Raw genomic sequence first — 24,415 nt, 5'->3', positions numbered from 1 at the left:
AGCAAAGCCAGACTCTGCTTTTTGCTGATTTTCTCAAACCACAAAATGGCCCCTTCCAGACCAGTACAGGAGGGAAACCCACCCCACGGCCCCCAGCTCCTGACAGGCTTCCCCAGGAACACGCTTCTCTGGCAGGCTCTGCGGGATGGAGCCTGGGCTGCTGTGGGAGCAGGCTGCTGGGGCACCGGGTACAGCGGTGGGAACAGATGGGTTGTGCAGAGAGCACACACTGAGCCTCTGCTGGGTGTGCTGAGATGTGCAGTAACCCCAGCACAGCCTGGGAAAGGCAGAGGTGCTCAGCAGAGGGTGTGGTGCTGTCCCTGTCAGCCCTGCTAGCCTGCACAGAGAGGGAGGCAGGGACCCCCAGAGTGTGCAGAGCTGGGGCAGCCTCCCCAGGCCAGGATGCCTGGCCCGGAGCCTGGCAGTGAATGGGGCTTCTGTACCCATGGCTCAGTGCCACTAACTCCCCAGCCCACCACACCACAGACTGGTGGCTGCCAGACAGCTGCTTTCCCTGATGAGCTGCCATGGTGGGAGCTGTCCAGAGCTTCCAGAAACCTGCTCCATGCCTCGAACTCTGCCAGTCCCAGTGGATGCCCGGGATGGGATGGCAAAGTTCAGTGGGATGGCCTGTAACCAGGCAGGGATGTGCCCATGGGCACAGAGACCCACAAACAGACACGGGCATGAATGTGTACACATGTATGGAGGACACGAACACAAATAGAGGCACAGGGGGCTGTTGCAGTGCCCAGCCAGGGGGTGACATCACAGGCCCATTGCCCTCTAGCCTTGAGTAGCAGCACCCAAAACTGGGTGAAGGAGCACAGGGCTGGCTCAGAGCTCAGCAGGGACCCATGTGCTGCCTTGGCCAGAAGATACCCTTGAGGTGGATGGTGAAATCAGCATGGCACACTGGGGCTCCAGCCTCACTAGGAGGGCTAGCAGCACCCAGTCAGTCACCTGGGGGCTGGAGCCTGAGGCTCTGGCAGGGCACCGCAGCCTGGGACACTGGGGCAGTGAGTGCCTGTCCTGGGGCCAAAGCAGGAGCCAAAACTCCTTTTACAGTAGGGACAGCCCTGGGAGAAGGCTCACAGCCCCAGCACAGGGGCCAAGCAGAGCTGATGGTGTGGGTACCGCACCACTGACTGTGCAGTGACCCTGCACTACTTGCCAATGAACAGCAAGAGATGCCAAAACCAAGCATAGTCCATCTGTCTTAAATTAGGGTTTTTTTTGGATAGTTATGTCAAGTCTGATTTAGACCAGACCAAAATCTGGAAAATCATCTTTTCTCATGGATGCAGCCCAGCTTCTGGTCAGGCTTCCTCTGCAGGCGATTGCTGGCACCTCCAGGAAGCATCATTTCAAAGGCCTTTACTGTATCCTCTGCTCTGGAACTCGGTGACACAATCCCTGCCTGCACATGGCCTGAAAGGCAGAACCCACTGCAAGCTGCTGTCCTGCCCCCCAGGTACCAGCAGCACTGGCTGGAGCTGGTTTGAAGCACTGCTTCACAGCTCCTGTCTCACAGCAAGGACTACCGGCTCCAACTAGCAGGTTTTGGGCAGGGATGTCACCCAGCACAGCTGGGACCAAGCACTGTTGTGCAGTGGCACCAGCCTGGCACCCAGCCCAGTGGCATGTAGGGTCCTGCCAAGGGGCCCATGATCACAGGCCCTTAGCAAAAGATGCAGCAAGACAAACAGAAAAAAAGCACTTTAAAACATTTAATTTAATAGATTTAAAAAATCACTTTAAAATTATGGAAAAGCAGATGAGGTTGGACACAAGTATAGCTACACTGAGGACATCTCACAGACACTTGAGCAAGATATTTATATCAAACAGCATGGTCAGGGCAAAACCAGTTTGCTAGCAGTTGAGTACCAAAAAAGGTTTCAGTAAGCCTTCTTGCAGAGCTCCAGCATGGAAAGCAACTTTCATGGCCGGAGGGCTGTGCTGGTCACTGCCCCTCTGCAGGACTGGAGGAGGGAAGAGACCAGCTCTGGGCCATCAACACTCCCATCGAGCCTGGGGAGTTTCCTGTGAGGGGAAGAGGCAGCACATGACCCAGCTCCGCAGTACTGACTCTGTGTTTTGCCAGTGGGTAGGGTCAGAGACACATACACCAAACTAAGGAATAGTGGAACCCCTATCCTGTAATTTCCATACTGTTTTAAGTCCTCAGTTTCCTCTAACTGGACCCCCAGTTACCTGTCCACAGAGTTCATCATTCTCCTACATAATACACCCTGTGACTATAGTCACTCAAGCTCTACAACATCCAAATAGCTTGAGAACATTTCATGCTTTGGTACCATATGGATTGTCTACTATCAGTGGAGGTAGTTGGTAAGCTAATTGTTTCATAATCATCCAAACCTTAACATACTATGCAATTATCAGAACAAAAAGCAAAAGGAGTAGCATCAATAAAAAAACACCAGGGTGAAGCACTCAGCTGAGAATTCTGGTAGCTGTAGGCATCCATCCAAAAAGAATGTCCCACCATCCGTGTTCTCAATCTTTTTTCACCTGCTCCATCCCATTGTCACAGCATAGGTCACAGCACATGTCACAGCTGAGATGGCCACAAATACACAGAGCATCATCATACAATTTCAGAAAGCTTCAACCCACACAGAGTAACACAGACCACTTCAGAAGGCTTCAGGTGTCCATACAGAGTAACACCAGGCCACTTCAGAAGGCTGCAAGCATCTGCCCGTCTTGTTCTTCAGCCCAGCTTCCATACCCTCCTGTTCATGCACTGCCCTGTGTGCCCCTGCTCCCTTTGGGGGTTGCTCAGTGCCCCTGGGCACTCCGTGGCTCAGTGCTGTCAGTGCTGCTCCCCTGCTTTTCACAGCTGGACCCACTGGTGACCACAAACTGTGTGCCTACATCGCATGATGGATTTCTGCCATGCCATGATGGACAGCAATCCATTCTCCTGGGCTTGTTTCAGCAAGCCTCAGGCCTGTGTGTTGGAACAGTACCTTTACCAGATCATACCACTGGGAGTAACTGCAAGTCTTGAATCAGAGTATACCTAGATTCCGAAAATTGACAGGATATAACAGGAGGTAAAAAACTAAAAATCTTCAATTAAAAAATAGAAATAAAAAATAAATAACTAAAATTGTGTCATCACAATAAAGTTACAGGTACAAATATTGGAGTGAATACTTGTATCTTCAGTACCGTTATCAAAAAATACAAAACACAAGAGATTCTCATGCATCTCGTTGTACACAATCTCACAAAATGTACCGCTGACTTTCAGCTCTTGGCCATTCATTTTCTGCAGGGTATTTAGTATTACATCCAAAGCAGCCAAAGCTAACAAATTAGTATTGTGAATGTTATTCCAGAATGCATCCTGCACAGAAGAATCCAAACTCAAACTAAAAACTTCTTAAGAGTTTAAGAGATAACCCTGAGTCTAGGGTTATCCCTGAAACTCCCTGATCATGCAAGTACACCATCCAAGAGAAAAGAGGTTCCTGTTTTTTCCTAAACTGTCCAAATATTTAATTTACTTAATGTTGAGTATAATCTTCTATGAGTATCCCTCCTGACCATTAGGATCTAATTCCACCTTTCATCTCCATGCTGGTCTCACATCTACAGATTCATCTCAGGAACCAATCTCATCAGAATCCACAGAATCCCAAATATCTCCATTCCATTTATCAGGATCCCACTGCACACCTGCCTCTGCAATCACTGCATGCATTTTCTTGCAATTGACTTGCCCCCTCCTTTCCTTATATTGAGCTACTCTAACTGCAGGCTTCTCAGCAAATCTGGTAAATCCAACTTATCAGCAAGCAGCTTATTTTGGCATTTTAGCATTACAATTTGATTCTGCAACTCACATCTGTTGATCTGTGTTAGAACATTTCAATAACTGTTCCTTTTGTTGGTGTTTTGTTTGATATACTGTTAAAAAATTCCATCCTTGCTTTTCCAAATCCACAAGTTCTTTTCTTTTTTCAGTATGTAATTTTTAGATGCATTTCAATATATCCAGCAGTTCAACTTCTTTTAACTGATTTCCCCATTGCTCACATGGTCCTCCAACCATAGGTCACTTGAGGACCAGAGAACTGCATGGAAGATCTTCCCATCTGGGAATTTCGGACAGGACTGATTACTTTCATTTAGGTTTTAAAAGCAAATTGTTCTGACCCTGCTGACTATGCTAATTTTGTTTTGCTGGCGAGTAGGGTCAGAGACACAGACATCAACTGAAGGAACAGTGGCATTTACTATGATGGAAAACTGCAAAGAATCACAAAAGGATAAGCTGAGCAAAGCACCTAACCATGAGCAAAGAATTATAAAGGGACAAGCTAAGCAATGCTAATCATTGCTAGGAAAGAATGCCTACAGTGATAAAGGAAGATACATCACTGGTTACCCCAGGGTTGATACATCACCCCAACCCAAGAGACATCAGCTCTGGGGGGGGGGAAGCTGTCACAGCCAAGGACTGGAGAACCACGCCAGGAACTGGAACTCCTCCTGCAGTGCCTCCTGCTTTGCAGGCCACAAGGCACCCCCACTTTGATGTCACAGTGGTCCGGTTTTTACACTGCTAAACAAACCAACTGACATAATTTCTAGTTTCACTTTCCTGTCAGCTTTCTCCCAAAGCCTGGCCAGGGCTCTAGGAGGATCCAAGGGAGTTGTCTTTGATCCTATACCTAATTAGTCCAGATGTGGCCTTATCGTTTCTAGATACATAAAGGTGAACATGTTTTGCCAATAAGTAAGTACATATAACAATACTTGGTTAATGAGTGGAAACATACAACATTTGGTTGGAATATTCATCCTAGGTCAGTTTTAGCTCAGGGCCTGCTGTTCACACCTTAGTACTTCACTCTGGGACTCAGTCTCTGGAGGAGAGGGGATGGATGATCTTGTCCCAAAGTGGCAAAGAGGTCCATGAAGCACAGGTCCCCAGGCTCTCAGACCGCAGCAGCCCCGGGGCTGAGGTCCAGTCCAGGATGGTGCAGAGGTTTTTCTACTGTGGTACGGGCTTTTTCTGCATTTTTCCCTTCCACGCTGTTCCAAATCCCATAGGTGAAGTAAATAACAAAACCTGCAGGACATTTTCCATAATGAAATGTGCAATGGTGGCTTGTCAGCACTAACAGACCCCCAAGAGAGACCTGTGGGCACTGCACTCCCCACCGCAGGACACCTACCCACAACCATGCAGATGGCAAACCGTGCCCAGGTGCCTGCACTCAGCTGTACCATCAGCAGGATGTTAACAAAGGTGCTGAAGATTGGCAGGAGTGGGAGGAAAGGTACCTGCAAGGGACAAGAAGTGCTGTGTCAGCTTGAGGTGACAAGAAGTGCTGTGTCAGCTGGAGCTTGCTGGTGCCTTGAGGAACCAGGCTGGGCTCGAGGATGCTACTGGCCAATGGAAGGACCCCTTCCCTGCCACAGCCCAGAGCACCCAGACACTTCCACACTGAGGATTGCACCTCAAAGAGACACGTTTCAGGGCCTGGGCTTTTCTGGTGACTGCCTGGCAGCAAGCCCTGGCAGACCCTGCAATACCAGATCCTCAGGGAGTCCAGGGGGGTGCAGACACCTAGATGCAGGGGGCTTTACTCACTTTGAAGTTTAATCGTGCATTACTCTGAGGCTGCCTCCAAATGATGATGATGAAAACAAGCAGAGCCATGAGGAGCAGAACCAGAGCCACAACACAGTCCACACTGGCATCCCTCAGCGCAACCACATTGAGGGTCAGGACCACACAGATGACTGTGATCAGTATGGCTGCAAGAGAGGAGGTAGTTGTGGGGCTGCATGGCACATGGTCTCCCTGGGGCCCTGAGCCTCATCAACAGCTGTGCAGAGGCACCCACTCCTCTTGGTCAGATCCAGCATGCACTGTCTCTAACACCCACCCCCCAAAGCCTTAGGAAAGTGCTTTGCTGGAGACACTTTCCAGACCAGCAAGCTGCAGGGAGCCTGAATTTGGCTGGGCTTGGACCCAGCTCTGACACTTACCCAGACCTGGCTGAGCCACCCCATTCTGGCTGTACAATGGAGCCATTGATAGATGGATCAAAACTCACTGGCTGAGCCCAAGCACTCTCAAGGGGCTGGGGACTGCCCTAGCTGGTGGCCAGTGTGGGTCAGGCTCATCACAGGGATCTCCCATGATCACCTGCACATCCCCAGCTCAGCACTCATGCCCTCCAACAATGCCTGTGCACCCCAAACCACAGCTGTACCCTGCACTTGGCATCCTGCTTAGGGTTCAGCACCTGCTGGCACTGCCAACAGCAACTGGCAACCTGGCCCCTCTCCTCTGCCTGGCATGCTCTCCATCCCTTCCCAGCTCTACAGAGACGCACCAAAACACTTCAGCCTGTGGCAGGAGGGGACACCAGCCACCAGTTTCCACTCACTCACCAATGACTGCAACACAGACATAGACAATGCGCCCCGAGAGCACAGTCGGGGTGTCCCCAGGCGGGTTGAAGAGCATCGCCAGGGACAATGTCTCTTTGTGCTGGGCACTGGCAGGAGCAATGGCTGGGTTCATGATCACTCTCTCCTCCTCATTCCCATTCAGCTCCAGCATTTCCATGGCCTTCGGGGAGTTTGGCTGCCTGGGCTGGTACCTGAGCAGGTAAGACAAGCTTGCAGCAGAGTCCACACAACTTCCTAGCCCAAGGGAACAGTGGGCAACACCTTCACATCCCTGCTGCTCCAGCAGTGGCTCCGCAACAGCCACTCCAAGGATATGCCCAGAGACACATACAGGCTCTAGTCAGCAGCCTCCATCTTGGGGGCTTGACACTTCCCCAGGATGCATGGCCCTGGAAAAAAGCTGTGGCTACAAGCCCCCAGGACGATGTAAGGAACATCCACCCTGGGCACCGCCAAAAACGAGGAGTCACGCACCGGAGGATGAGCACGCACACCGCCACCAGGGAGTAGGCCAGCAGCGTGCCGATCGACATGAGATCCACCAGGTCCTTCAGGTCAAGCAGGAGGGCAAACACCGCTGCAATGAGGACATGCAGCATGAGCACAGCTCCAGACGACCACAGGGCTGGGTGTGAGGAGGTGGCCAGGAGCCTTACCTGCGAAGAACCCCGAGACAAAGGTGGCAATCAGAGGGGTCTTTCTGCCACTGTGGATCCGGGAGAGGAACCTGAAGAGCAGCCCGTCCTCTGCCATGGCATGGATCACTCGGGGCATGGGGAACATGGAGCCCAGCAAGCTGTCATGGAGAGAGATTAGGCAAGCTGTCCACATCTACCACCCACAAGGGGAAGGGACCAGCTCTGTGCCCAGAGCAGGACAGCAACCGGACAGAGCAAATCCCCAGCCCCACCAGATTATTGCTGTCCCTGTGCTGTACCCCAAGCAGTGGCAGGAATAGAGCCACTCCTACCTGGTGGAGAGGGCACAGAGTGAGCCAACGGCAACAGCGTAGCGGGCGGGCTCCCAACCAACTGCCTTGAAAGCCTCAGGCAGAGGGCTGCTCTTGTTCAGGAGGAAGTAGGGCACCATGAGAGTCAGGGATGCAGAAACCCCAAAATAAGCCACAAAGCAGATGAGGAGGGACACGATGATGCCAATGGGAATCGAGCGCTGTGGGTTCCTGGCTTCCTCCCCTGTCCAGACACAAGAGGCCACATGTGCCCCACTACACTGCACAGCACGGGGCAAGTACTCCCAGGGAATGAGCCAGAGTAGGGACTTTCCATGGCAGCACAGGACTGGAAAGCAGCAAGCAGGGGCTGTTGGAGAGGAGAGGCTCTGGCCATGCTGCTGCTGCACTGGCAGAAAGGATGGAGCTGCCTGGAAGCCTGGGCTTGCAGACCCCCTGGCCATGCCAGCCCTTCCCCCCACCAGCAACTCCCTCTCCCTACAGAGCCTATTGAATGGAAGTCATCCTTGAATGTGTGCCTCAGCTTTGCAAAGGTGTGCTGCACCAGGCTCCCAGCAAGGAGCTCAGCAGCAGGAAAGCAGGAGGCTGCTGGGCAGCCCCTGGAGGCAGGGTGGCACAGGCAAGGTCAGGCAGAACAGCCTGTACCAGCCACCCACTAAGTAGATTTCTGGGGTAATGAGAGGAAATTAAGAGACCTGCCTGTGCTCCAGGAAGCAGCAGTTTTGCATAAACCTAGTCATTTGGAAAAAGGCTGCTTGAGGCACCAGCATTCCAAGCACTGTTGCAGGCTCGGCTCAGCAGTCAAAAGGCTCCCTGCTGCTCTGGGAGCTGGCTGCGCAGGCAGGCTGCAGTTCTGCTCCCACCATGTGGTGTAATGAGCCACTTTTCCTGGGGCAGGGCAGGCTCTGGGTCCTTTTGTCTGGCCCAGCTGAAGACACAGACTCCACAGGGAAATCTACCAGGAAGGGTGAGACCAGCTGTTTTCCCACACCATGTAGCATCCTCCCCATCAGCTCCTAGCCAGCTGCTGGCTGTGCAGGGGCAATGCCCATGCCACCCTCAACCAAGGCAGTACCTGTGGTGGCAATGCAGTCAAAGCCCACGAAGGCATAGAAACAGGTGGCAGCGCCAGTCAGCATCCCTTCCACTCCAAAGGGGAAAAACCCACCGGAGCCAAAAGCTTTTTTCCTGGGAGAAATGCAGGAGAGCAGCTGCTGTGAGGAGCAGGGACAGCAGGGCCTATGCCTGCCCTATGCCAGATCCCAGCCTGACGCAGTTGCTCTACTTACATGTTATCCGGTGGGTCTGGCAGCGAGCAGTTGACACAGTTCTCCTCTGAAAGCTGCCAGTTCTTGATGTCTCCCTTGATGAAGCCAGCAATGATGACAAAGCTCAGCACCAACAGGTTCACCGCCGTGAAGATTTTGTTCACAAGGGCAGATTCGCTGACACCAAAAGCCAGCAGTACTGTGGGGACAGAAGAGGTGAGTGAGGATCCATCAGGCTCCCATGCCATCAGCTATGGTACCAGGGAGCCACTCTCATGCACACCCACCAGTAAGCAGCAAAATCAGAATCAACGCAAAGAAGTCTGGATGCTCGGCCAGCACTCCTGGCAGGTGCATTGGGATCTTGTTGGTAAAGAAGGTGGAGATGTGGTTGCCAATGATGTTGTCAAATGTTGCACTCCAGGCTCGAGCCACACTGGCTGTACCTGGTTGATGGCAAATCCATGCATTAGTCTGAGCCCAGGGCAGATGGGCACCAGCCACCTGCACCTGAGCACCCACCTTCCTGCTGACCCCACCCCACACCCTGCCCCCACAGCTGCCAGCAGGAGGCTAACCCCAGAAGCACCCCATGCTGCCAGCACGAGGCTGGAAGGAGCCCCACACATGCTGCCTGGCCTCGTACCTATCACATAGGAGAGAATGAGGTTCCACCCGGCTATAAAAGCCCAGATCTCACCAACGGTAACGTAGATGTAGAGGTACGCAGAGCCGGCCTTGGGGACACGGGCCCCAAACTCTGCATAACAGAGTCCAGCCAGTACAGATGAGAAAGCAGCCACCAGGAAGCAGAGGACGATGGAGGGACCAGCCATCTCCTTGGCTACCTCCCCGGCCAGCACATATACACCAGCCCCTAGCGTGCTGCCCACACCCAGGGATACAAGGTCCAGTGTGGAGAGGCAACGAGCAAAATGTGTGTCATCAGAGCTCAGGTCCACTATGCGCCGGCGGATCAGCTTCTTCCCAAAACTGGTCATTTTTTCCCCCAACATCTCGTCTTCTCCTCAGTGAAGCTCAGCTAGTCAAAAGCCCTGCAAGAAATGGGAAATGTGAAGCTCAGTGCCCTTCAGGCAGCAGGACTTGGTACCACGGCAGGGTAGGCAATGACGGCGACAGGAGCCTGCTCCCAGCTCACTCATCAGCACCATGCCCCTGCCCACTGGCTGGCCACAGACCATGGTGATGGCACCCTCCAAGGCACTGCGGGGCTGCACATACCCTGCCTGTGCTGCCCTTGCACCATGACAGTGAGTCAGGGATGAACCCAGTCAGTCCATGGTGGGAAATGCTCATTGCTCAAGCCCTGTGTGGTCTCAACCATAAAGCTTATAGGCACATTCCAAAGCCTGCCCACTGTTTGCCAGGCTTGACAGTATGGAGATCCTTCAGTCCAAACTTGACTGCTGGCACATTTCTCCAGCCTGGCACATAGGTGTGCACAGCAGTAATGATGTGGAGACAAAGAATTCCTCCACCACAGGATTTAGCAGGCTGGGCTGACTCACGATGCAGCCATTCCTTTGTTGCTTCTGGCATCTGCACTACAATCTCTATAGGGATGCATAATATACAGCATGGGTTTCTGGTGCAAACCCTTTGTCTGCTAAGCAGTCTGCCAGCTCTACAGGCTGAATGTGTGCCATCCCCACTCCTCTTTCTCACAGCAGCCACCTATCCCCAAAAAGCTCTGAAGATGGGCAACCTGTGAAGCAGGCATCCAGCACAGAGGAAGGAAAGTGGTTCCCAATGCCCATGCCCACAGCTGGCACCTCTGCCTGCTGAACCACCCACCCATCAATGTATTTTCCCTGCTGGCTTCTCCCATCATCGAGAAAGTGAGAAAACTCTATACAGGTGCCCAGGACCGCATGCCACACTACACGTATCAGCCTAAACACACAAGGATAACTTTGTGACCATTTCCATAGAGGATTATCAGGATCTCAGTGACAGCCACCAACTCGGCTATTTCCCCATAACCAGCAAACCATCCTGCTTCTTGATAAACCTCCTCCCGTGCTGGCATGTCTCACAGTCAGCCTTGACCGCAAGTGCAACAAGTGCCCCAGCACTAGCACCATCCTCAACCACTACCTGGACAACTCTAGCTGCCTTCCCCAGCGCTGCCCAATTGTTTCAAGTATCTCCAGTACCCGACTCGAGATCCGCATGAATCAGGCGGCAGCCGGAACCTCCCGCTGCATCCCGGCGCCTACCGCAACCCGGTAGCCATCGGATCCCGCCGCGACTCGGCGTAGGTGTCGGAAGCTGTTAGCTCGGGACCACAGCCTTAGACCCCGCGGGGGCATCTCCGGTCCGAGGAGTGCCAGTCAGGCTCCGTCCCACCGCGGAGCCCGGCGATGCCGTGGGTATGGCAGAATCCCGGCGCGGCCCCGCCACGTGCGGGCTGGCGGCAGCTGATGCAACAGCGGCACCGGTTGCGCCAAGCCCCTCCGGCCCGGCGGCAGCGCCCGCACCACTCACCAGCGGCGCGGCTCGGCTCCGCCCGTGCGACCCCCTTTAGGTGGACTCGGCTCCGGTCCCCGCCGCGGCCGAGAGCAGAGAGAGGGGCGAGTTCCGCCCCGACACACTAGTAGGGGAGGGCGGGAACAGGCGTAGATAGCTTTGCCCCAGAGCCCCGGGAGGAGGCGGAGAGCACTAGAGCCGAGCGGCCATTGGAGCCCGCGTCCTCCCAGCTCCTCCCGCGCCCGGGTTCCCGCGCTGGTTTTTCGGAATATAAATTCCAGCCACAAATGGCACCGGGGCGAGGCACGGCCCGGCCGGCGCGAGTTCGGACGCTGCGGGCGGCAACTCCCAGCCCAGGGCGAGGCACCTTGCTCCGCCGGGAAAGGCCACGGAGGGGCGGCGGAGGGTCCCCCGAACCCCGATGTACCATGAGAACAGAGCCTGCCCCGGCCTTGCCCAGCCGCGGCTGGGAGCGAGGCGAGGAGGCGAGGCCAGCCCGGCTACAGCGGCTGCGAGCGGAGCTCAGCCCGCGGCTTGTGGGGTGACTCTACCCCGACCACCGTACGCTCCGCTACAGCCCCCTCAGTTCTGGGAGCAGCAGGCAGCTCTAAGTGATGGGAAACGCCAGTCCTGGGAGAACTGCTCGGCAGCCAGGAGAGAGGAAGGGACCAGCACCATCCCTCCCAGCACTCAGGCTGGGACCTGCCCGTCAGCAGGCCGCGCCTGATGCAATCCAGTGCTCGTGTGTCGTGAGCTCCCAGTTCAAAGCGGTAGCTCACACAGAGGTAAGCCAGCCCCTCGCTGGCATCACTGGCCTGCTCCGGCGCCGCTATCGAGGCAAAAAGCTTTTCAGTCGCTTGCAGAGCGGAGGGAAGCAGAGCAGGCAGGAGCGTTACGCATCTGCCTCCCCCGCATCCTCCAGCGGGGCAAACGTCGGGAATATGCAGTGATGGAAAACACCAGCTCATGTTTCTAACTGGCAGTGACGAAAGCTCTGCCCCCGCTTCTCAGAATCGAGGAACTGCAGTTCAGCAATCTCCCCTTTCCCCCCTGACCCCACGACGAAGTAAGTTCAAGGGGCAGACGGCAGCATTTCTGGTACCACTCAGACACTTCCCGCTCCTTACAGGGCTGCCAGCTGTACGCAAGGATCCATCTGGACAGCACCATCACCAAGAATGTTCTCAGGCAGGAGAGGCAGCACCACGGGCACAGCAGGACTTCAAGCAGGGTCACCCTGTCCCAGACAAGCAGACACTGTGTACCCAGAACAGTGAGGGGGCAGATGACATTACTTCCCTATTATGAGAAACCTTCTTGCAACATCGGGTGCTGGGAGGCAGTTTCCAGAAAGGAGCAGCATCAGGACACCAGAACATGTCTCCAGCTCCCAGACCTCATGTGCACCTCACGTGTCTTCCCATTGTCCCACCCTCACCTCCCAGTCTTACTGCTCCTCATTCCCATCATCCAGGGCCCCGATCCAGTAGCACAGGCCAACAGCTGGGAGCCACAGAGGCACGGAACAAGCAAAGTGCATGTCTCAACAGGAGCAGCAGAAAGGCAAATAGTGGCAAGGCACACATAGCATCAAAGGAGGGTAGGAGATGGCTCCAGCCCATAAAGGGGGCCTGAAGTCCTGCAGAAACAGATCCACGCCAGTCCTTGGATGTCCCCACCACCTTCCACAACTGAAACATTAGAGTATTTCAGATTGGAAGGGACCCATCGGATCCAGCTTCACCCATGAGTGCCTGTTTACAAATAGCGGGGCATTTTTTCAAGTCAACTCCCTTAGTACCTGCACCAAGAATTTATCTTCACCATGCATACACAGGGAACACACAGCATGTTAGGGCTCTCTGCTGCAGATTGTGCCAGCACTGGAGCTGCCCCAGCAACCAAGTGGTCTCCCACACAGGGAGACAACCAACACAGCTTCCCTGTGCAGCCACCCCTGCGTAGAGTCCATGGCAGTGACCCAGGAAGCAGTGTGGGCTACCTGGGAATGTGCATTCCAAGGCAGCCAGGAACACCACCCAGAAATAACAGGAGCAGGAACAGGCCAGCCTTCCCAGCCCAACCTCAGGGCACTGCCAGCACCAGGCTGTCCAGTGCCTCACCAAGACACAAGGCAGTGCAAGAAGGCGCCTGCATCAACCAACCACAGAGAGAAGGCAGCAGAGCAGGGCTCCCAGCACCGGCCTGCAGGAACAGTGAGGGACTGGACTGAGTCCCAAGAGCTGCTTCCCACCACATTCCCCCCAGTTATAGTAAAAACATGGCCCCCTGGATCCAGGAAGAAATGATGATGTCTGGCTCCAGATCAGAAGGCTTTATTACAACTATATTACATTAATATACTCTTTAAAGAGATACTGTATTATTCTACATACATACTTCTTGCATATCTAACAAACTGGTGACTCTGCTGAGCGTCAGAGCCACAGCTGGATCCAATTGGTCATTGAACTCAACCTTCACCAGAATCCAATCAAGCAATCACTTAACATAAACAATCTCCATCCTACATTCCACATGGGGAAAACAAAGGAGCAGAGATAAAGATTGTTTTCTATTTTTCTGTCTGTGCTTCTCCAAGAAATCCTGAGAGACAGAATTAGGTCTCTCTGTCCAGAGAACGTGAATGTCACATGAAGTCATGGATAATAAAACAGTAATAAATAGCCAAAGGCTGCAGAAGTCTAATGTGCCATCAGCCAGCATTGGCTTTTCCCAAATCCAGTGTGAAGGTGGTCTAAGGAAGAAACCTGCCCATACAGATGCCTACCACCACCACACATCCAAGCATTCCACATGGAAACACCGTTTTGTCTAGAAATGCTTCCCCAGAGTCACACTGTACCTCCATCCACCAGCACCCAGCTCCTTCTTGTAACAGACCTCAAATCTCTGGCTGAGCAAAACCAGCCATAGCCAAGCACAGACCTGCCCTGTTCGGTCAGTGGGCAGCACTGGGCATTGCCTCTACCAAAGCAGACAGCAAGTCACCTTTATTTTACATGCAAGGAGTTGAAAATTAATTCACTCCAGAGCTCTGCATTTACCAGTAGCCCAGAGGCTCGCACAGCTGGACAATGGCTGTTGTCTGTTCCCACGTCCCAGCTGTCAAGTCTCTCCCCAGGTCACCACCGTTGAACACTGCTGCATCTTTCAGACGGATTCCTGTCTGAAAGCAGGAATCATTCCTGTCAGAAAGCAACAGCAACTCTGGCACTCAGCACCTGACCCCCTGGGAAAGGCCACGAGCTGTATCCTTCCCACCTCGCAACCCTCAAGGGATCACTGGAGCATCCCTGCAGCCTGCCCAGAAGCAAAGGCTCACCACAGTGATGGAACATACCTGCTGCTCTGAGCTGAGCCTCCAAGAAGGAGATTGTCTGCTGATAGGTTTTACACTGGGCAGTCTTGTCAGCTGCAGACAGGAGGCAAGAAGGTGTGTGCTCAGCCCATCCTAAATACTTCATGCCCAGGCTCCCAAGGGCAGCAGCTGAGATCCTGCTCTATCCCCTAACCGTGAAACCAGCTCCACTCCCATGGACCTGCAGGTCCTGGGCTCCAGGTACAAGCAGGGGATGTTCCCTGGACTGCAGGTATCCTGCAGTCCTCAGAACACGCACCAAGCTCACCCTTCACTTGTTCCAGCTCTTGCTTCACACACTTGAGCTCCTTGCATAGCTGATCACTCGCAGACTGGCAAGAGCAGGGTGCAAGTGTGATGCAGGGAGTTGTACCCCTACCACAACACAGCCAGAGCACAGCCCATCCCCTGGAGGAGCACTGCAACCCATCCAACACTCCAAGCCCAACACCCTGGGGACCACCGCCAGGACACATCCATCACAGGAGCGGTGCCTGGCAAAGGAGCCACTGCAGCGAGCATCTGCCAGCACCCTTAGGAAACAAGAATGCTTTTGGCAGGCTGCAGCCACAAAATGAAAAGCCCTAAATCTGCTGGAAAATGCATAAACTTATTTTGTAGGTAGGGGATTTCCCAACTTGGAGATTCATCTTGAAGGCTTTGCACTCCCCATCCTGAGGCCATGTCCTACATGTCAGGACATATAAAAGTGACAACACAAGCCACAGGAAGTTTGCATGTTTCAAAAGGCCCTTAGAAAATCTAACTGGACCAAAGCCTGAACATGGAGAGGTGGTAAAGCTATACAAATAACATCCATGGCCTTGTGTAAACCCCAGAGAAAAGCTGAAACAGCTCAAGTGCCAGCCAGAAATTGGCAGGTCCAGATCTCATCATCTCCTGCCTCTGGCATAGCTAGCCCACACCAGAGACTGAACAGTGCTCCATGGTGACAGGAAACAGCTGGCTCTTACCTGCTCAGCAGGGACTGTATCTTCACACCCTGAAGTCAGGCCAGGGGCCAACTCACTGAACAAAGAGGACTTTGCACACACCCATGTCTGGTCATTTATATCTGTGAAGAGAGGTGCCAGCATTAGAAGCCTGCTATCCTCAGTTGCTCTTCAACCTGGCCACAGAGATGCTCCCAATCAGGGAAGGACAGAACCTGTCCAAGAGAGTCAGAAGACTCCCACACTTTCAGCCCAACAGCTGCTGCTGGCTTGGTCTGTACGGGTGCTGCTGGGAGAACATGTTCCTGCATGGCCTTGCTCCCAGCAGCTCTGGGCTCCTGCTAGGAGTCTGCTCTCAGTGAGGTCAGGCAGCTGCCTGGGCAGGGTGGGACAGGCTGTCGCAGCAGAGTGGGGCAAGCCTCCTCACCTACCCTCCCTCTACAGGGCTCAGGAAAGCAGGCTGCCCAGCTGCAGTTCCTGTGAAGGCAGCACCCCCTGCCTGCAGCACAGGCTGGAACACCCACAGCCAGGACCACACCTGGTCAGCCAGGGCTCATCTGGGGAGCAGCACTGCCCAATAAGCAGCTGCCCATGTTTCTCCACAGCCCCCACAACACAAGGCAGTAATCTACACCTCCATACTGCTCACCTGCTCCCAAGACAATGCTTGCTGCAACCAGCCTTTCTTTGCTCTCACTATTTTCCTTCAGCTCTTGGATCCTATTGTGCACCAACTCCTGTGTAGCTGATCCTGAAGAGACCCAGGACAGGAAAAGAAAGAGCATCAACTCCTGCTAAGAGTGTGCCCTGACTGACCACAGCCACTCCCTCTCCTGCAAACGAGCCTCGAGCACCAGATTTGTTCAGGTTCTTTGCTGGATGCCTCTCCAGGAAAAGAGAGAAAAGAATTCACCTAGCCTTACTTGCTCTGCACTTCACCTCCCCTCCTCTGATGTCCCTGATTGAGAAGCAAGACGTTGTCTATTGCCATCTGTGTAGCAGTTGTCTTCTGTTAAGTGGGCAGTTTTCTGTATCTCCAGTTAATGGACCCATCAATGTCTCACCACATGGCTCAGAAGTAACTCCCTCCAGGAGCCAGTTCTGTTTAACAGGGGATCAAGGACACACCCATGACTCAGAATGACATTAGCCCATTGTGAGATGCTCTGCCCACGGGGGAGGAGCTAAGCATTCCCACCTAGATATATCCTGGGATTTTTAGACAGAGAAGCAGCCTTCCCATAGGTTTCTAAGAGGAATAGCTTGGGCTTTTTCACTAGACTGTCAGAGGAAGACTGCACCCTTAAACAGGATCACATCTCCAACAGAACCACATCAGCCACTCCAATTTGGATTGCTACCAACATGCTGGCCAGAGGGGTGTCAGGTAGTGTTCTGACTCTGACAGTGGTTTTTCTTTTGTATTATTGCATGGATTTTGTTTCTTTTCCCAAAAAAACTGTATTTCTGACTTGGAGTGTCTCACTGGTTTTGCTTTCAAACCAGAACATCTGAATCCAAGTATGTGCAGTCTCCCACCCCAGTCCTTTCCCCAGGATCAGCTTTGACCCTGCAGCCCAGACCTGAACGTTCTTCCCATGGCAGCAGTGTCTGTCTCCCACGACTCTGCAGCCTCTGAGGCTTCTGGCAAGACTCACCTTTATTGAGGCAAAAACGCTTGGATGGAATCACTTTTTCCGAAGGCTGCAGTGACAAGAGGGAAGCCATGATAGGAATTCCTGTAGAGAACCTCGAGGATGGTTGTTTATGACTCCCAACCTTGGCAGCAGCTGTAGTGAACAGTAAACACAGAGGCCGCTATTCCCAAGCAGCTCCATTGCCCCTTCTTCAGGCAGCCCAGGGCTCAGCAGGCTGCCTACCCTAGTCACACAGGCACCAGTACACTGTAACACCCACACCACCAAGAGAGAAAGACTTCAAAGTCAACAGCCCACACAGCTCCTGCCAGCCCACACAGGCTGGTGGCCAGAGAGTGTTAACACATCCCTTGGGGTATGAGAATATTTCCTAGGCTCCTACCTGTGCTGCTCCCATGGGCTCTCCACTCCACATGTCCTGTCCCCAGCCAGGCTGCAGCCCAAGCCCTTACCCTTCTCCCTTCTAGATGCAGCACCCTAACCCACATGCTTCCCTGCTTTGTGTGACACAACTGGCAGGTGAGAATTACTTTTCATCTCTCTGTCCTGGGGGCGGTTTGGGATTTCCAGAAGGCTGTGCCTGCTTCAAGGCCCCGCTGGGACATTGAGGCCTGAACCTGGCAGGCAATGCCGGCTTCAGCCTGGTCCCTGGGTATTGTACATGCAGGTTAACCTGGTGGGAAGAAATGGTGATGTCTGACTCCAGTTCAGAAGGCTGAATGATTTCTTTATTATAACTATACTATAATACAGTAATATACCATTTAAAGGAGATACTAAGACTACATACCTATTTTTATAACTACCATATCTAACTTACAACTCGTGACACTCTCTCCAGCGTCCAGACACAGGGGGATCTGACTGGCCATCAGGCTCAAACAATCCTCACAAGAATCCAATCAAGCAATCACCCCAAGTAAACAATTAAACACACTCTACATGGGAAAACAAGGAGCAGAAATAGAAATTGTTTTCTCTTTCTTCTCTCTGTGCTCCTCTATGAAAAAACCCGGAGAGAGAGAAGAATGCGCCTGCCACACCAGGGGGAGAGAGAGGGCTCTGCAGCGCCGGGCGGGCGTGTCCGTGCCGGGGCTCCCCACCGTGACCGCGCTTACCTGGGGCCGGAGGAGCCGCGATTCCCGGGCGCCGCGCTGTGCCGGCCGCGGGGAGCTGCAGCGCCGGCCAGGCCCGTGCGCGGCGGAGAGCGAGCCTGGCGGCCGCGGTGCGGGCAGCGGGCAGGGCTGCCGGGGCCGCCGCCGGAGGGCCGGCCGGGGCCGCGCCGAACCTGCCGGGACAGAGCGGGGCGCTGGGGCCACCGCCGGCCGCGGGAGGCACCCGGACTCCTCTGGGGCCGGGACGGGGGCAGCAGCGACCTCGCAGTCGCCCGCCCTCGAGTCTGGGACCCGCCCGTGGCTCGGGACGGCAGCGGCGTGCAGGCGCTGGGTCTGGCGGGCCCGGGCTGCAGCCCGCTGAGCACCCCCGGGCCCGGCGAGGGCTCCGCGGCCGCCCTGAGGCGCAGGCCGGTGGCGATGAGCGGGGTGGTCGGCGAGGTCAGGTGCCGGACATCCTGCAGCAGGTCAGGGCAGTCTAGCGAGTCGGAGCCGGCCCGGGGCGCCGACATCGCGCCTCGGAACCGCCGGGGCGAAGCGGAGAGAACCGGAGAGCCCCGCCCGTGCCCGCTCTATTCCGGCCGTTCCCCCGCCCCGCCGGTGTCCGTCCTCTCCCGGCGGTTCCCCCGCTCCGCCCCTCAGGTGCCGCTCTATTCCGGCAGCTCTGCCGCCCCCTCGCCGGTGCTCGCTCTCTCCCCGCTGTTTCCCCGTCCCGCTAGCCCCCAGGACCAGGCAGACAATTGGCTTCACAGTGGTTTAATGCGAACGGCACCGGGACGTTACACTGGACAGGGTGCAGACAGCTGGATGGATGGCAGCCCCGTGCAGGGCACGGGAAGGAGCCGCCCCGAGCGCGACTGGCGGCACCAGGAAGCCGGGACCGAGCCCCTCCGAGGCCACGGCCGCCGCCACCGGCACCAGGCTCCGTGCTGCCGCACGGCCTTTCTGGACTGGGCCAGCCCCCAGAGCAGCTCCCTCGTGCTTTCAGCAACTTCCCCCCAGGAGCCACCTCTCGCCCAGCAGTACCAGGTCCTCACCAGAAAACAGAGGAGAGTAGGGAGGGCCTCGGGGACTGTGCCTTGACAGGAACGGGAGGGCATCCACCGTAGGCCTGTGCTCCAAAAAAGGCTCAACTGTGCCACAACAAAGTGACCAAGCACTTATAAACCAGCCAGCCTTGACCTGAGGAGCCCCCAAGTTGAGGCCCAACCTCACTCATCACAGCTGTGGCAGCTGGGGGAGCCACCAAAGGACACTTCTGCTGCAGCAGGTCACAGCCTCGTTGTCCCCTGAAGCTCTGAACACTTCCCTGACCAGTCGTATGTTCTCACTTTCACACAAGTGACTGCCTAGCTCACTGGAGAACAGGGGAGAACACACAAAGAGCCACTGCCAATTCTCCTGCTTCATAAGCTATGTCTAACGTAGGACTAACTGCCCATTTTCTGCTGACCCTTTCTGGAGAGGTGGCCTCACTCCAGGCCCCACTGTTGGACTCCTCCAGTGGCAGCCAGCACAGATGCATCCTACAACTGCTCCCACCGGCTCTCTCTTGCTCCTCCTCAGCCAGACAGTCTGCTCCTCCCAGCTGCTGGGGCCCAGGATAAGGTCACTGGGCTCAGCCAAGCAGGGTGCTGCAGGCAACACCAGCCCAGCAGCCCATAGTACAGCAGGCTCTGGTGTTTCTTAAACTCTGCACCAATGCATCACAGTACATGTGGCTACAGCCCAGACTATCCCATCTCTCATGTGCCAAATGGCCCACAAAGAGCATCACGAGAGCACATGGGATGGAAATCCCTCGAGCTGCCAGCAGCACCTTAGAAAGGAGGGGGAACAAATACACCAAATAGGTCTGTAATGCAGGAGGCTGATAGCGGGGTTTGAGTAGGTGTTGGGTCTCAGCACTTCCAGACAGTGAAGAATGGGGGTTTCATGCAGGGTGAATGGGATGGATGACAGACTGACACAGCCAGGCACCTACTCATTGGCTTGGATAAACCTTACTAAAACTCTAATACCTGATATAATCACTGACCAACATGACAAGTGCTATTCTTCAAAGTCTCCTGCAGAGATGCTTGGGGCTGCACAGACAAGGGACTGAAGGTCATCTCGTATCTTCCTGTACAGGGAGAGAGGCAGCTCCTACACCAGAATACCATTAGCAAATTCCTGCTCCACACCTATCCACATCTGCCGCTAGATGTGGTACAACATGCTCACTTGCATAATCTTCACATCTTTAGGCCACAACCACAGCCCAATAGAACAAACTGCTGCCAGTTACAAAATAGGAAAATACTGAACAAACTGAGAGGTTCAAGAGAGGAAAAGCTGGTTCAGAGAAGACAGATTTAGTGTAAAAATAAATGTCATTTTTGCAGGAGGGAGGGTGGAATGGAGGAAGACAGTGCCAGGTGCTCCTACTGGCGCACTTTCCCTGGGACGTAATTCCTATCAATAGTCTCCTCTTGCAGGAACATATGTAAGCAGCGCTCGTTCTGTGCCAGTGGGTGTCCAGCAATTCTGGAAGAAAATCAGATGTGGAGGTTAGCACAGCTGCCTCCAAGACCCCCACAGCTCTGATATGTGCAGGAGAGAGGCCCGCAGCCAGCTCAGTGCACCTGCACCATGCTCAGCCCAAGGTCATGCATCACTTTGCAACAGGACAAGTAAGACATGCCTGGACACAGGCTGGTCCCTTCCAGGCCGTGCCCTGAACAAATAGTACCATGTTGGTGGGTCTCTGTAGCAGAGCTGTTCTGCTAATACTCACTATGCTCTCAGGAGAGAGCACAAAGCACAACGCCCACTTAGGGCAGGACTTGTTCCAGTTTCATTACATGGCTGTAGACACCACACTCGAGCACTGGCACCTGCCAGAAGCAGGTCAAGACTAAAGACTCTCTCACAGTCAAACCACACAGCCTAGCAAAAGCTAAAAAGGCAGCACACAGCAAAGCCAGGACATCAAACTTACTTGTTAATAAACTGTTCTAGGCCCTGCCTCCGCTCCTCAATGAAAGACTCCTCAAAGATGCCTTCATCTCCTCGGAAGGGAAGCTGTCGTTTCAAAGCTTTTCCAGGCAGTGGTGGCACTACAATCTGAAAGGACAGAATCGTCATGAGCAGAACACCTACCTGCAAGCAGCTACCTTTGCTGTTTGATGCTCATCTCCAGTGCCATCACATGGATAGAGCAGAAGGTGCCCACCGTCAGAGACTGGCTAAGTTTCATGTCTCTAAACATTTTTGGATACTTGGCAAATGCCTGTGTGTATGTTTGATGGGAGGGGCAGATCAGGTCTTGTGAAGGCAAAACAGTGAAATGTTCCACCCCCAGCCCAGAGCCAGCATCTCAGGCCGGGCAGAGCTGTTCATCAATCACACACTGTGGGTGGTGCTAACTGAGCAACCAGAAGCTGCACCTGGGGAGGATGCCACTAAGGCCCTGGGGCTTAAAAGCCCCCATGAGGGAGTTGTCTGGCCCCTGCATCCTCCTGGATTTTCCACCTCACCCATGCTGGAACCCTAGGAGTTGGTAGCTATGTGTGTTTTTCTATATCTTTTCTGTGTTTTTCTCTCTTCTAATTCTCTTTTCATGCAACTTTTTTTGGAACATAGCAACTTAAGGTTTTAAAGGTTTCAAAGCTAAGTAGGATAAGTTTATGCTAAGTTAATAGTAAATTAATGCTAAGTAATGTTATAATAAGTGTTTTCTAAGTGTATTTATTCCTTTGCCAAAATTCTTTCACTTTCTGTATTTTTTCCAGTAAACTTTTGTGCATTTGTGACCTCTTGAGAATATCTGGTTGGGATTTCTCCTTGCACCAAACTAAAGCAACCTCAGTTTAATCCCTGGATTTAAGTGTCTGGGGTGCAACATCCACCACCACAGCTTCATTTCTGGGAATCTCAAAGATTATTACTGCAACTGTTCCCACATCCTGGCTTAAGGAATAGGGAGGTCTGAGCCAGGCCTCACCTTACTGTCTCTTTCCAGCTCATTCTTCAGCCACTCAAAGTCGCTGTATCGTCTCCTCACACATGACTCCTTCAATTTGAAGATGGGGAGGTTTGTCTGTAATGAAGCAAAGCAGTTTATCTGCAGGTTGCTCTGGAAGCCACACATGTAACTGAAACCTGAAGCTGCAGTGAGAAAATCAAACCTCCTGAGGACACATGATGGGAACTCTCAACTTCCTTATTTAGGACAGCACAAACACCAAAATCCTTCAGATCCATGCAAGCCAGCCTCCTCAGTGCCAGCCATTCCCTCCCCCTTGAGTGACCATTTCTGAACATGCCCTCTTCTCAGGGGCACACACTGGAACCAGTGCTGACAACACGATTGTCAGGAGAATGATTCCACCCACCCAACCCAAGTTTACTCCATTTTAAAGTTTTGCAGCAGCCTCCAGAACAAAAGAATATCTGACCTGACACTGGCATCTCCATGGAAGAACTGAGGAAATCTCGTCCTAGCAACTGTTCAAGGCCAGATCTTATCTACAGTCTTCTCCCAAAACAGAGCACCTACCCTAACAGGCTTTTCATGCCCATCCTGTGTCACTGGAGAATGGTACAGCAATTCCTCACATTTTTCCCCTGACACTGGAGTACAACAAATGACAACTGCATTAACTTTACTTTTACCCCATCAACACAGCCTGAATAATTTCAGGAACTGAGGTAGCAAAACCTTCTGATAGACAGGACTCAGGATATTACTGAAACACAATTAAGTGTGTTCTTATGAGGTCTGTGAAATAAACCCAGCTGCTTTCAAAGCATCTCTGCAGGTTTCAGTGGGACTAAGAGGTTCCCATTGCCACCTACAGGCTGATGGGAGTCAAGCACCAGGAGAAAAAAGCAAACACCAATTATTCTGAAAGGCAGAGGAATCTAAGCAGTTAAATCACGCTATAAGCAAAAGTCAAACCAGCACAACACATGCTAAAGGGACCTTGTTTTAGGGGAAGCTCAGTTTTACTTCTCCCATGTGCCAGACACAGAGCTGTGAAGGGGTCCCCAGTTCAGCTCGTTTAAGGCCCAATGAAGAGAACTCTGCTCAGCCTGCTATGCACGCTCCTAGCTCATGAGCTCTTGGTAAAGCAGCCAGCATGCAGTGTGAGCAGGTCCCAGGTTACTGCCCCCCAGCTCCCTGCCTGAGATAAGCAGCTACGTGCAGCCATCCCTGCTCAGTAACTGCCCAGCGGGGCTCTACAGAGGGAAGGGACGCAGGAGCCCGCTGAGGCAGCACCTCCCTGTCCGTGTGCGCACCAGCCCCGCTGGATGCCGAGCGAACCCATCAGCTCTGACCTTGAGTCTGGCAGGCGCGCTGCTCGCCTCAGCCCGGCGCTGCCCGGGGCTTCGCGGCCTCCGCCCCCCGCTGCTCAACAGCGGCACCGCTCCGGCCCTACCCGGCCGCCGTCCCTCGGCCCCCGCGTCCCCAGCGCTGCCGCCCCTCCCCGGGCCGCACAACCGGGCAGCCCAGCCCCGCAGGCCCGACCGGGGCCGCACCCGCATGCGAAGCTCGTAGCTAGTGTATCTGGCGCGGCCCATGCCCACGGTCTGTGGGTTGAAGATGTCGATCTCGAGGAAGTTGCTGGGCGGCCCGTACGCGTCCGTGAGGTCCTGCGGCTTCGCGTTGAGGCGCCGGGTGTCCGCCACCGCCGCCTCCGACATGGTGGTGGTGCCGCCGCCCCGCCCGGCTCGCCCCGCCTGCTACCGCAGCCCACCCCGCCCGCGCATAGCAGCACGGCGCCCGCCCGCCGCCTACATAAACTGACAGCTATCCAGGGTTCGGGGCCGCTCAGCCGCCACCCCGCCCGCACATCGCAGCACGGAGCCCGCACAGCGCCTGCATAAAGTGGTAGTTATCCAGGGTTCGGGGCTGCTCAGCTACAGCCGTGACAGCGCCGCCATACGGCCGCTCCCTGCATAAGCGCAGGGATATTCAGCCCGCGGGGCTCGCTCGGCCGGCCCCGGAACCTGCATGGCAAGCTTGCTCCCGGCGTTGCTGCCGTCGCCTGTCCCGCCCGCGGCCGGGCCCCCGCGGGACAGGGCACAGCCCGAAGCTGAGGCGGCCGCGCTGAGCGCACCCCTGGA

At 54.3% G+C, this 24,415-nt stretch overlaps 2 protein-coding genes across 5 annotated transcripts; both read right to left on the bottom strand.

Moving 5' to 3' along the window:
* Positions 1-1,716: 1,716 nt before the first annotated feature.
* On the bottom strand, positions 1,717-18,328 carry SLC7A3 (solute carrier family 7 member 3). Of its 4 annotated transcripts, XM_021534568.3 has the most exons (14): positions 17,190-18,328; positions 16,181-16,282; positions 15,553-15,653; positions 9,353-9,761; positions 8,994-9,152; positions 8,728-8,905; positions 8,514-8,626; positions 7,439-7,661; positions 7,125-7,264; positions 6,943-7,045; positions 6,448-6,659; positions 5,639-5,805; positions 5,220-5,328; positions 1,717-5,113 (listed from the first exon to the last, which is right to left on the bottom strand). In XM_021534568.3, exons 4-14 carry the CDS (start codon positions 9,720-9,722, stop codon positions 4,980-4,982), a joined length of 1,908 nt encoding a protein of 635 aa, XP_021390243.2. In that variant the 5' UTR covers positions 9,723-9,761; positions 15,553-15,653; positions 16,181-16,282; positions 17,190-18,328; the 3' UTR covers positions 1,717-4,979. The 4 variants fall into 4 exon arrangements, with proteins under 4 accessions (XP_021390243.2, XP_077642734.1, XP_077642735.1 ...); XM_077786608.1 differs by lacking the exon at positions 17,190-18,328 and having other exon boundaries at positions 16,181-16,591; XM_077786609.1 differs by lacking the exons at positions 16,181-16,282; positions 17,190-18,328 and having other exon boundaries at positions 15,553-15,863.
* A 713-nt stretch (positions 18,329-19,041) lies between these two features.
* Positions 19,042-24,043, bottom strand: SNX12 (sorting nexin 12). Its single transcript, XM_021534566.2, has 4 exons — positions 23,828-24,043; positions 22,290-22,385; positions 21,285-21,409; positions 19,042-20,830 (listed from the first exon to the last, which is right to left on the bottom strand). Exons 1-4 carry the CDS (start codon positions 23,990-23,992, stop codon positions 20,728-20,730), a joined length of 489 nt encoding a protein of 162 aa, XP_021390241.1. The 5' UTR covers positions 23,993-24,043; the 3' UTR covers positions 19,042-20,727.
* Between the last annotated feature and the right edge of the window lie 372 nt (positions 24,044-24,415).

The sequence above is a fragment of the Lonchura striata genome, chromosome 14 (genome assembly GCF_046129695.1).
Source record: "Lonchura striata isolate bLonStr1 chromosome 14, bLonStr1.mat, whole genome shotgun sequence".
Taxonomy (NCBI): Eukaryota; Metazoa; Chordata; class Aves; order Passeriformes; family Estrildidae; genus Lonchura; species Lonchura striata.
The sequence above is the reverse complement of the archived record's forward strand: the minus strand, read 5'-3'. Positions and strand labels throughout refer to the sequence as shown.